Source organism: Trachypithecus francoisi, unplaced genomic scaffold, assembly GCF_009764315.1.
Source record: "Trachypithecus francoisi isolate TF-2019V2 unplaced genomic scaffold, Tfra_2.0 Lachesis_group5, whole genome shotgun sequence".
In the NCBI taxonomy this organism is placed as follows: domain Eukaryota; kingdom Metazoa; phylum Chordata; class Mammalia; order Primates; family Cercopithecidae; genus Trachypithecus; species Trachypithecus francoisi.
In genome coordinates, this window is record NW_022681470.1 from 149,105,678 (window position 1) to 149,118,362 (window position 12,685).

Here is a 12,685-nt window from a genome sequence, read left to right on the forward strand (position 1 = left end):
CCAGCCTGGCCAACATGGTGAAACTCTGTCTCTACTAAAAATATAAAAATTAGCCAGGCCTGGTGGTGCATGCCTGTAATCCCAGCTACTCCAGAGGCTGAGGCAGGAGAATCACTTGAATCCGGGAGGTGGAGGTTGCAATGAGCCGAGATCAGGCCACTGCACTCCAGCCTGTGCAACAGAGCAAGACTCTGTCTCAAAAAAAAAAAGGAAAAAAAAAAAGGACGGCAAGGAGCTTCGTTTCTTCTCTATGTATGTCCTGGAGCAGGTCGTCCCCTCTCCGTGGTTAATGCCTCCTTCTCGTGGCCACTTGTCTGTCTGAGCTGGACTGTGAGTACCACCTCTTCCCCGCCTCGGACCGTCCCTCTGGCCACTCCTGCAGTTCATTCCTCATGCTTCCACCAGGGGACTCCTCCCCTGCCTACACCTCCTAGGAGAAATAGCGCTCCAACCCCATCACCCCTCCCCTGCACCCACACCCCTCCCCTGCCTGCCCTCCTCCCCATTCCCTGGCCTCCCGCCCTCAGGCCCCTGCCCAGACCGTGCCCCCTGCCTGGTGGCCCTTAGGATGTTCCTGTTCACACCTTGGTATGCAGCTCTGGTACTGCCACCTCCTCCAGGAAGCCCCCCAGGGTGTTTCCCCATCCCCCTCCTCAAGGAGCCCTGAGCCGGCACCTGAGGGCCCACATGGGCTTCTCACCAGTTCTAGGAAATGTCTGGGGTGACTCCATTTCCCAGCTGAGGAAACCGGGGCACAGAGATGAATAACAACCCTCCCAGGGCCACTCTGATGGGGCCGGATTAGAACCCACAGCCACGAGCATCCAGGAGAGAGACCCCCCGCGACCTGGGCCCCCATCCCCGCTCCGACTCCTCCCATCCTGAGTTTGGGACTCAGGGACTTGAACCCTGGGGACCTCTGGGCAGTTCTCCCTCCCCTCCCTATGTGGGAAGGACAGACAGGAGCCGGGGGGAATTTCAACGTTTATTGAGGTCACGGTGGGGAGAGCTGCAGGGCCGGCCTGTCTCCCGGAGCCCTGTGGGAGGGAGTGTGGGGGGACGGGTGGGGCCGTCCTGGTCCCGGGTCGGGGAGGCAGTGTTCGGAGAAGAGCTGCTTCTGTCCAAAGATCCCCCTCAAGGGTTTGGAGCCGGGCTCGGTCCCGGCCAGGGCTGTGGGGGTGGCTCAGGGGCGGCCCTCGGCCCCCACGCGGCGCAGTATGGAACGGATCCAGTCCACGTAGAGGGCTACCCATGTGAAGAAGTCGGGGAACTGGCGGGTGGCACATTCCCGGATCACAAAGGAGTCTACTCCCTGGATGACGCTGTCACAGATCAGGGGGCCACCTGAGTCTCCCTGGGGAACAGGCAATGGTCAGTCACCTAGGCTGGCCCCAGGCAGCCAGGAAGGGGGCTGGGGTGACCACAAGCTGTTTCAGAATAAAATGCTTCCAATCTGGAACTTTCCCTCCCTCCCTCCCTCCCTTCCTTCCTTCCTTTCTCCTGTTTTGTTGTGTTTTGTTTTGTTTTGTTTAAGACAGAGTCTAGCTCTGTCGTCCAGGCTGGAGTGCCGTGGCGTGATCTTGGCTCACTGCAAACTCTGCCTCCCGGGTTCAAGCGATTCTCCTGCCTCAGCCTCCCGCGTAACTTTGTTTCTTTCTCTCAAGACAGGGTGCCGCTCTGTCGCCCAGGCTGGAGCACGGTGGCACAATCATAGCTCACTACAGCCTCGAACTCCCTGGCTCAAGCGATCCTCCTGCCTTAGCCTCCTGAGTAGCTGGGCCTAAAGGCTCACACCACCACAGCCGGCTAATATTTAAATTATCTGTAGAGATGCCGTCCTGCTATGTTGCCCAGGCTGGTCTTGAACTCCTGGACTCAAGAGATCCTTCCACTTCAGCCTCCCAAAGTGCTGGGATTACAGGTGTGAGCCACCGCTGCTGGCCTGGAATTTTCTTTAAAATGTGTGAGCACCAGCCAGGCACGGAGGCTCACGCCTATAATCCCAGCACTTTGGGAGGCCGAGGTGGGTGGATCACTTGAGGCCTGGAGTTCAAGACCAGCCTGGTCAACACGGAGAAACCGCATCTCTAGTAAAAATACCAAAAAAATTAGCCAGGCACGGTGGCAGGCATCTATGCACCCAGCTACTCAGGAGGCTGAGGCAGGAGAATACCTTGAACCTGGGAGATGGAGGTTGCGGTGAACCAATATCTCGCAACTGCACTCCAGCCTGGACAACAGAGCAACACTCTGTCTCAAAAACAAACAAAAATAAAGTGTGAGCAGGGAGGGGCTGAGGTCATTTGTAGGAACCGGGCATTTATGGGCCTCCCGCTGGATACCTGGACTCCTGGATTCTGGAAGGGGCCACCAGGTGAGGGCAGATGGGTCTCCCACACCTTCCTGTGGTCCTAGAGGGGAGTGGGGGGCAAGGAACCCCCAGACCCACCCAGGCAGCCAGGTGCAACGTGAGCGCCCCCAGCCCGCCGAGCCTGCCCGTTGGGTGTTGGGTGTGCCTGCCTTCCAGGTCCGGAGACAGGCACAGCGTGAAGCCAACATAGCTAGGAGGTGGCGTGGAACCCTGACCACTGCCCTCCTTCCCTCAGGGCAGCCCGGATCCCCACGGGACAATGTTACTTACAAAGCAGATGCCGGCACTACGGCGAGGGATGAAAGTGCACACGTTGTGTGGCTGGCACAGGAAGGTGACCACGGTGACATTGAGCTCCTGCAGGACCTGGGCTGGGGGGTCGAGGGTGCCCACACGGCCCCAACCCATGGCCAAGCACTGGGTGCCGTGGGGCACTGGCTGGTCCTGTGTGGCAGCTGGACTGTGGCAACGGAGGCACTGAGGTTGGCCGGACGGTTCAGCTGGGGCAGAAGGCAGGTGGCAGTGAGACGCTGCTCCCACGCCACGGTGGCCGCCCAGGCCACCCTCCCACCACACCCACCACCTCAAAACGCCACGCACGGCACGCCGCTCCCTCCGCCTGGGCCCCATGACCCCCTTTGCCCCATTTGTCACTATTGTGTTCATTCATTTTCTTTCTTTTCTTTTCTTTTTTTTTTTTTTTTTGAGATGGAGTTTCACTCTCGTTGCCCAGGCTACAGTGCAATGGCACAATCTCGGCTCACAGCAATCCCTGACTCCTGGGTTCAAGCAGTTCTCCTGCCTCAGCCTCCCAAGTAGCTGGGATTACAGGCATGCGCCACCACACCCAGCTAATTTTTGTATTTTTAGGAGAGATGGGGTTTCCCTTGTTGATCAGGCTGGTCTCAAACTCAACCTCAGGTGATCTGCCCAGCTTGGCTTCCCAAAGTGCTGGGATTACAGGCATGAGCCACCACATCCAGCCCATTCATTCATCTTCAAAGCACTTTTTTTGTGTGAGATGGGGTCTTGCTCTGTCGCCCAGGCTAGAGTGTGGTGGCGTGATCACAGCTCACTGCAGCCTCAACCTCCTGGGCTCAAGTGATCCTCCCATCTCAGCTCATGAGTAGCTGGGCGCATGCTACCATGAACGGTTGATTTTTAAATTTTTCTTTTGTAGTCCAGGCGTGGCAGCTCCCGCCTACAATCCCAGCACTTTGGGAGGCTGAGGAGGGCAGATCACTTGAGGTCAGGAGTTCGAGACCAGCCTGGTCAACATGGCAAAACACTGTCTCTACTAAAAATACAAAAATTAGCCAAGCGTGGTGGTGCATGCCTGTAATCTCAGCTACTCAGGAAACTGAGGCATGAGAATCGCTTGAACCTGGGAGGCGGAGGTTGCTGTGAGCCGAGATCGCACCACTGCACTCCAGCCTGGGTGACAGAGTGAGGCTCTGTCTCAAAAAAAAAAAAAAAAAGTCTTTCCTAGAGATAGGGTCTGACTAGGTTGGTCAGGCTGCTCTCAAATGCCTGGCCTCAAGTGATCCTCCCATCCCAGCCTCCCAAAGTACTGCGATGACAGGCATGAGCCACAGTGCCCAGCCCCAAGCACTTACTGAGCACCACCTGTATGCCCAGTCCCGTTCTAAGCCATATGAGTCCCATAGTGAACAACACAGACAAACGTCCTCTGCCCTGGGGAGATGGTCTTTCCGGGGGAGAGGAGGCCAGGAGAGGAGCACGCGGTTCAGTGGAGAACAGTGAATCGGGGAGGGCTGTGGCTGTCCTTGCCCCTTCAAGTGGGGTCAGGGGAGGTGCAGAGGCGGCAACGGTACCTGGGTTTCTGGGGAGACAGCATGCCGGGCAGAGGCACAGGCAGGGGAGAGGCGGGGAGGAGGAGGGGCCTGGTGTCCACAGAGCGGTCTCGCCCCCCAGTGCCACCGGACCCAGGCTTCAGCGGCCTCCGTCGTGGCCCAGTATACAGTGGGTGCTCAATGAATGCTTGCTGAAGGAATGGGGGCCCCGGCGCCCTCCCTGGCGGCCCTGCCCGCGCACCTGGATGAGGAGAACGTCGTTGAGCTTGTTCTCAGCGTGGTAGTTGTTCTGAAACACCTGTGCCACCGAGAAGTGCTGCTGGCTGCGCTCCCGCGCGCGCACGTTGTGGGCTCCGAGCACCACGTTCACCAGGCGGTGCGGGCTGCGGGGGGGAGCGGTCACTCCTCGGCGACCCTGTCCCCGGGGACCCCCACAGCGCTGCCCGGCCCTGCCCCTCCCACAACTGCCCACCCGCGAGGGGCCTGGGGTCAGCAGCCGGGGCTTAGCCGGGTCCTCCCCGGGCAGAGGGAGAGCGGCCCGGCCACGGCTGGAGGAAGAGGCCGGGGCGGACGGACGGGGCTGCGGAGGGGACACTCACATGTCCTGCAGGCAGTGCGCGGCCGTCAGCACGAAGCTGGGGTGCACCAAGGTGCCCCCGCAGAAGTGGCTGCCCAGGTCCCTCCGCATCTGCAGCGAGGCCATGTAGGGCCAGGAGTGTGGCTGCGCCTCGCGCCCGCCCACGATCTCCGCAGCCCGGGCAGCCCCTGCGGGGACAGTCCAGGCGTCAGGGAGCCCCCAGGCTGCAGGGGAAGCGGGGATGGCAGAGCAGGCCCGGGGGTCTCCCCATCTGTAACCCCCTCGGCGCCTGCCGGCTGGTGGGGACTCAGCGCCCAGGCCGGGGGTTATTGCAAAGGCGCAATATCGTGGTGGATATTTCCCGAGAATCCACCGGGGCCTGGAGGCTGGACAGACGGGCACCGTGGCTCACTCACCACTCAGCAGCAAGGCCAGCAGCACAGAGGCCAGGGCAGGGCTGGGGGGCCGGTGGCTGGGAGCCATGGTGGGGTCCAGGGTGCACCCACGGTCAAGCTCCTCTTATAGCCCAATGGCAGAGGCCATTGGGTTGCCCAATGCCCAGGCTGGATCCGCACTTCCTCCTTTTGCCTTGGGAGCCTGGGAGTCAGAACGGACTCCAGGGAGGAGGCAGGGGCTTTGGACTCAAGGTCCTGAACTTTGTGGGGGCAGGGAGGCTGGCTCTCACCCACCCAAGTCGGGGGTCCCTGGCCAGGTAGGCAACATGGCCACAGCCCTCAGTGCAACACACACCCACGTGCCACCCACAAGGAGATGCCTCCCTGACGAGGTCCCTGTGGCCCCCGCAAAGCGGGCCGTGACAGCTGTGTCCCATGGGTGGGTGAGCTGGAAACCGACAGGTAGCAGGGGACAGGATGCGGAGCTGGGGAGGGCAGGGCCCCACGAGTGCCCTCAGTGCCTGAAGCCCCAGCAAACATCCTCCTGCCAGCTTTTGTCTGGGGGTTTTGTTCCCGCTTTAAGGCCACGATTCTCAATCAAGGGGTGATTCTGCCCCAAGGGGACCCTGGGCGAGGTCTGGGGACACCTGTGGCTGTCACGACGAAAGGGGGCTCCGGACATGGAGTGGGTGGAGGCCAAGGATGATGCCTAGCGCCCTGCAGTGCCCAGGACAGGCCCACCCCAGAGAAGGATCCGGACCCAGTGTCCACAGGGCCCCAGAGAAGGATCCGGACCCAGTGTCCACAGCACCCCAGAGAAGGATCTGGCCCCGATGTCCACAGCACCCCAGAGAAGGATCCGGACCCAGTGTCCACAGCGCCCCAGAGAAGGATCTGGCCCCGATGTCCACAGCGCCCCAGAGAAGGATCCGGACCCAGTATCCACAGCACCCCAGAGAAGGATCCGGACCCAGTGTCCACAGCACCCCAGAGAAGGATCCGGACCCAGTGTCCACAGGTGCCCGGGGGAGAGACCCTGTGTTCATTATTTGCGGGAAAAAAATGGCCGGGCGTGGTGGCTCACGCCTGTAATCCCAGCACTTTGGGAGGCTGAGGCGGGTGGATCACCTGCGGTCAGGAGTTCAAGACCAGCCTGGCCAACATGGCAAAACCCCATCTCTACTAAAAATGCAAAAATTAGCCGGGTGTGGTGGCGGGCGCCTGTAGTCCCAGCTACTCTGGAGGCTGAGGCAGGAGAATCGCTTGAACCTGTGAGGCGAAGGTTGCAGTGAGCTGAGATCGTGCCGCTGCCCTCCAGCCTGGGTGACGGAGCAAGACTCCATCTTAAAACATAAATAAATAAAAATAAAATTAAAATTAAAAAATGGAGTCTGCTCCCTGGTCACACCAGACACCAGAATAAACTCCCGATGGGGCGTACGGCGTAAACCAGGGGGACCCCAGCTCCTGGGATTCACCTGCTCTCTCCCTCCCCACTCAGGGCGTGGATTTCAACGTGTGCAGCCTCCTGGGACCTTGGCAGGGCAGAGGATCATGGGATGCAGAGTCTCTAGGGGTCCGTGGAATCCACTAACCTTGGAGTGATTCTGCCCCCAGGGGTCCCTGGGTGAGGTATGGAGACATCTGTGGTTGTCACGACTTGGAGGGAGCTCCTGGCAGGGCCTGCGATGGCCAGAATGGCCCCACCCCAGAGAACAATCCAGCCCCCATGTCTGCGGTGCTGGAAACGGGGGAAAGCCCAGGACAGAGGATAATATTATTTATTTATAACTGAACAGTTTAAACCTACAGTGAAATAGAGAGAAGCACTGAATGAACTTGGACCCCCCTCAAAAAAAAGCTTTTTAACGTTTCATTTGGAAACGATTTCACACTTACAGAAGTCTAAAGTGTCCAGACTCCCTTCCGCCCTCCGAACTCCCTCCCCTCAGCTTCCCTAAATTCTGTCCTGTTGCTCAACTCTGAGGCCGTGATCGAACCCAGGGCGTGAACACCGATTGGAAATGGTCCCCTCCGCCCCGGTCCCCTGAGTGTCGCCGGCCGCCCTTTGCCGGGTCCTGGGTGCCCACGCCGCCCATCTTCAGCTGCCAGGGTCTTCTCTGATGGGCACAGTCCTTCTGCCCTCCCGCAGCCCACGAGGCTGTTGAGGGGAGCTGGTGGTCGCTCTGCAGAACGTCTCTCCGTGGTGATGGTCCCTGGTTGCCTCAGGGCTCGATGGAGGGAGCCCCGGGCGCAGCGTGTGTCTGTCTTGGGCCCCCACACAGGAGCCCACGGCTTCGGCCTGTCTGGTGCTGATGATAAGAACCTTGACCACGTGGTCAGGGTGTCTGCCAGTTCCTGCACTGTCCAGTTACTGTTTCGCCTTTTTTTTTTTTCTGAGACAGTCTCACTCTGTCACCCAGGCTGGAGTGCAGTGGTGCCATCTCGGGTCACTGCAACCTCCACCTCCCGGGTTCAAACAATTCTCCTGCCTCAGCCTCCTGAGGAGCTGGGATTATAGGTGCCCGCCACCACACCCAGCCATTTTTTTTTTCTTTTTGTATTTTTAGTAAAGACAGGGTTTCACTATATTGGCCAGGCTGGTCTCGAACTCCTGACCTCAGGTGACCCGCCTGTAATCCTATCAAAGTGCTGGGAACACAGGTGTGAGCCACTGCACCTGGCTATAATATTAATGTAGATATTATAACATATGTATATAATATATATGTATACATAAAATATGTAACATGTAAATTATTTATATTATATAATATATAATATTTTATAATATACATATATATTTTTTGAGCCAGGATCTGGCTGTGTCACCCAGGCTGCAGTGCAGTGGTGCAATCATGGCTCACTGTCGCCTCGACCTCCTGGGCTCAAGCAATTCTCCTGCCTCAACCCCCAAGTAGCTGGGACCACAGGTACGCTCCACCATGTCCAGTTAAAGTTTTTCTTTTTTTTGGTTGGCTGTTTAATTTTTTGTAGAATTGGAGTCTTGCTGTGTTGCCCCGGCTGGTCTTGAACTTCCAGCTTTCAGTGACTCTCCTGCCTCAGCCTCCCCAAATGCTGGGATCACAGGCATGAGCCACCGTGACTGACCTGATGCCTATTAAGGAACTAGAGCTCTGGCTGAGTGCGGTGGCTCACGCCTGTAATCCCAGCATTTTGCGAGGCTGAGGCAGATGGATCACGAGGTCAGGAGTTCAAGACCAGCCTGGGCAAAATGATGAAACCCTGACTCTACTAAAAATACAAAAATTACCCAGGTGTGGTGGCAGGTGCCTGTAGTACCAGCTACTTGGGAGGCTGATGCACGAGACTCGCTTGAACCCGGGAGGCAGAGCTTGCGGTGAGCTGAGATCGCACTTTTGTGCTCCAGCCTGGGTGACAAGAGCAAAACTCCGTCTCAAAAAACAAACAAACAAACAAAACAAAACAAAATAGAGAGGGGTCTTGCTATGCTGCCCAGGCTGGTCTGGAACTCCTGGGCTCCAGCGATCCTCCCCCACCATCTGGTCACCCCCAAATTGTTAAGTAGGTGAATTGTTTGTTGTGTGTAAAGGACATCTCAATAAAGCTGTCAACCAAAAAAAGAAGACAGACGCATGCACACACACTGCTGGATCTAGCACACCCGAGAGCCGCCCAGGGAGCTGCCCCGTCCTCATGTACATGTCCTTCCCCTTCAGGATCTGTTTCCACGCAAGGCTGATGCCACCGGGTCCTGACTGGAGCGTCCCAGCACGGTCCTGCGGACCCCGGGGGACCCGGTGCATCCTGGGGGGACCCACAAGCCAAGGCGCAGAGATGGGCGGGGAAGGCATGGGCCAGGGCGACAGGAGCGCTAGGAGCAAGCGGGTAGCAGGGAGGGCTCCGTGGAACATGCTGGGGGCTCTGCAGGGGTCGGCCTGGGGGCAGAGGTGGTGGGGGCCCCTTCCTGTGCCAACTGTGGGTGTTGCAACCGATAACGGCTTCAGGGATCGCAGGTGGGGCCGCCCGGCCTGAGGGGAGACCCAGGGGAGGGAGGGTGTACGGGGCAGAGGCCTGTGCCTCTGTGTCTCTCCCCGCCCTCTTTCTGTCTCCCTCTCTGTCTCTGTCTCTCTGTCTCTGTCTCCCTATATCTGTCTCTTTGTCTCTGTGTTTGTGTCTCTCTGTGTCTGTCTCTCCATCTCTGTCTCTCTCTTTTTTTTTTTTTTTTTTTTTTAAGACGGAGTCTCGCTCTATCACCCAGGCTGGAGTGCAGTGGCCGGATCTCTGCTCACTGCAAGCTCCGCCTCCCGGGTTCACGCCATTCTCCTGCCTCAGCCTCCCGAGTAGCTGGGACTACAGGCGCCCGCCACCTCGCCCGGCTAGTTTTTTTTTTTTTTTGTAGTTTTTAGTAGAGACAGGGTTTCACTGTGTTAGCCAGGATGGTCTCGATCTCCTGACCTCGTGATCCGCCCGTCTCGGCCTCCCAAGTGCTGGGATTACAGGCTTGAGCCACCGCGCCGGCCCCTCTCTTTTTTTAATCTCTCTCTCTCAGTCTCTCTGGTTCTGTCCCTCTTGTTCCGTCTCTCTCTGTGTCTCTGTCTCTGTCTCTCCATCTCTCTTGTTCTCCCTTTTTTTCTCTCCTCTCCTTTCTTTTTCTTTCTTTCTTTATCGTTTTTGAGATGGAGTCTCGCTCTGTCGCCCAGGCTGGAGTGCAATGGCACGATCTTGGCTCACTACAACCTCTACCTCCTGGGTTCAAGCAATTCTCCTGCCTCAGCCTCCCAAGTAGCTGGGATTACAGGCATGTGCCCGGCTAATTTTTGTATTTTTAGTAGAGACGGCGTTTCACCATGTTGGCCAGGCTGGTCTTGAACTCCTGGCCTCCAGTGATCTGCCTGCCTCGGCCTCCAAAGTGCTGGGATTATAGGCGTGAGCCACTGTGCCCGACCTCCTTTCCTTTCCTCTTTATAAAAGGAAAACCTTCTCTCCCTGAGTGATGGGAAGATGCTGGCTCACCCGTGAGGCTCAGCCTCGCCCCAGTTGTGTTTTGTGTGTTTTGTGCTGACTGTTGACCTTTCCATGTCCTTGGGGACCCGACACCCGGCCGCCTTCCATACCCCCCGAGGCCCATCCGCCCACCTGTCCCCTGATGCCCCTCGCGGGATTTGTAAGCCAAGCCCAGACATTTCACAATCTGTACCGAGAATTCCCCAAATTTAAAAACCTTCCCAAGACACCAGTGAGTGGGGCGGGGTAGCGGGATGATGAGAAGAAACAGAACCGCTGGTTTTAGCCTGAGCACACTGGGTCTGCCAGGAGGCTGCACGCGGCGGGGCCTGGACAGGGCTGCAGGGTGGGGGCTGTGAGCAGGTCCTGGACAGGGCTGCAGGGTGGGGCGTGGGTCCACAGATGGAACCCCGTCCTATGTCCCTGAAATCTGAGGCCCGGAGAGGGCTCGGGCCGCCCACAGTCACGCACAGCTCCGCACTGACGGCCCTCGAGCTGGGCTGACCCCTGCCAGGGGAACCTGAGACCAGCATCTGTGGGTCCAGGACGGGGGAGCAACAGGGGCTGGGGGGAGGAGGGCGGAAACCGCCCCTAGCAGGAAAAGAATGGCACACAAGCAGGGAGACCTTCATGACTGGACGTGGCCCCAAGCCGGGGACACCAGAAGCCCTTGAACCTCAATCCTGCCTTGGGCCTCAGTTTCCCCATCTGAACAATGGTCAGGCAGTGGCTTCGCCTCTCCAAGCTCAAGCACGGCCTCCACCAGCTGGCCTCCTGAGCCATGGCCCCTTCTCTAGGCCTCAGCTTCCCCCCGGTAAAGAGGACCTGTTGGCCGGGCGCGGTGGCTCACGCCTGTAATCCCAGCACTTTGGGAGTCCGAGGAGGGTGGATCATGAGGTCAGGAGATCGAGACCATCCTGGCTAACACGGTGAAACCCCGTCTCTACTAAAAAAATAAAACAAAAATAAACTAGCCGGGCATGGCGGTGGGCACCTGTAGTCCCAGCTCCTCGGGAGGCTGAGGCAGGAGAATGGCGTGAACCGGGGAGGCGGAGGTTGCAGTGAGCCGAGATTGCACCACTGCACTCCAGCCGGGGCGACAGAGCGAGACTCCGTCTCAAAAAAAAAAAAAAAAAAAGGAGGACCTGTTATACCCACAAAAGAAAGAAAAGCAGGAGTTTCCAACACAAACCTGCACACGAGTGTCCACAGCACTGAGAGTCACAGCAGCTGGAAGTGGAGAGGCTCAGACGTCCGTCCACGGGGGTGTCCATCATCACCGCGTGGCCCTCCACGCGCTGGAACACGACGCGGCCGTGAAAAGGAGCCAGGCTCTGACCCATGCCACAGCACAGATGCACCGTGAGGATGTCACGCTCCGTGAGAGATGCCAGACATGAAACACCATGCAGTGTGTGATCCTATTGCTATGAACTGTCCAGGACAGGCCCATCCACAGAGACAGGAAGAGGATGCCTGGGTGCCATGGACTGGGGAGGGGACAGGGAGTGACGGCTGAGGGGGACACGGATTCCTTTGGGGGTGATGGAATATTCTGGAACTCAACAGAGATCATGACCACACAACATTGTGTGTGTACCGAAGACCATTGAATTGCATGCTTCATTTTATTTTGTTTTATTTTATTTTATTTTATTTTATTTTATTTTATTTTACGAGACAGAGTCTCACTCTATCCCCCAGGCTGGAGTGCAGTGGCTCAATCTTGGCTCATTACAACCTCCGCCTCCTGGGTTCAAGGGATTCTCCTGCCTCAGTCTCCTGAGTAGCTGGGATTACAGGCACGTGCCACCACGTCCGACTAATTTTTTGTATTTTTTTTTTTTTTGAGACAGAGTCTCGCTCTGTCGCCCAGGCTGGAGTGCAGTGGCCGTTTCTCAGCTCACTGCAAGCTCCGCCTCCCGGGTTTACGCCATTCTCCTGCCTCAGCCTCCCGAGTAGCTGGGACTACATTAGCTGGGACTACAGGCGCCCGCCACCTCGCCCGGCTAGTTTTTTTTTTGTATTTTTTAGTAGAAATGCGGTTTCACCGTGTTAGCCAGGATGGTCTTGATCTCCTGACCTTGTGATCCTCCCGTCTCGGCCTCCCAAAGTGCTGGGATTACAGGCTTGAGCCACCGCGCCCGGTCAATTTTTTGTATTTTTAATACAGACAGGGTTTCACCATGTTGGCCAGGCTGGTCTCGATCTCCTGACCTCGTGATCCGCCCACCTCGGCCTCCTAAAGTGCTGAGATTACAGGTGTGACTTCCACGCCCAGCCATCATATTCATATTTTACTCTGTATCACTTATATATACAATTATATTTATTATTTCGTATTCATAGTTTACTCGGTTTGTATTGGATCCAAGAGGCAAATGTTTCCCATTCTCTCCTGTGGGTTTTTTTTTTTTTTTTTTGAGACAGAGTCTTGCTCTGTTGCCCAGGTTGTAGTGCAGTGGCGCCATCTCGGTTCCCTGCAATCTCCGCCTCCCGGTTCAAGTGATTCTCCTGCCTCAGCCTCCTGAGTAGCTGG

The 12,685-nt window shown here is 57.3% G+C and overlaps 1 protein-coding gene across 1 annotated transcript; it reads right to left on the reverse strand.

Annotated features, from left to right (window-relative positions):
• Nucleotides 1–972: 972 nt before the first annotated feature.
• On the reverse strand, nucleotides 973–5,277 carry PRTN3 (proteinase 3). The gene is given in 6 exon segments (XM_033196020.1): nucleotides 973–1,354; nucleotides 2,642–2,820; nucleotides 2,823–2,871; nucleotides 4,427–4,568; nucleotides 4,785–4,950; nucleotides 5,179–5,277. Coding segments are annotated over 6 exon segments (774 nt in total). The 5' UTR covers nucleotides 5,246–5,277; the 3' UTR covers nucleotides 973–1,183.
• Between the last annotated feature and the right edge of the window lie 7,408 nt (nucleotides 5,278–12,685).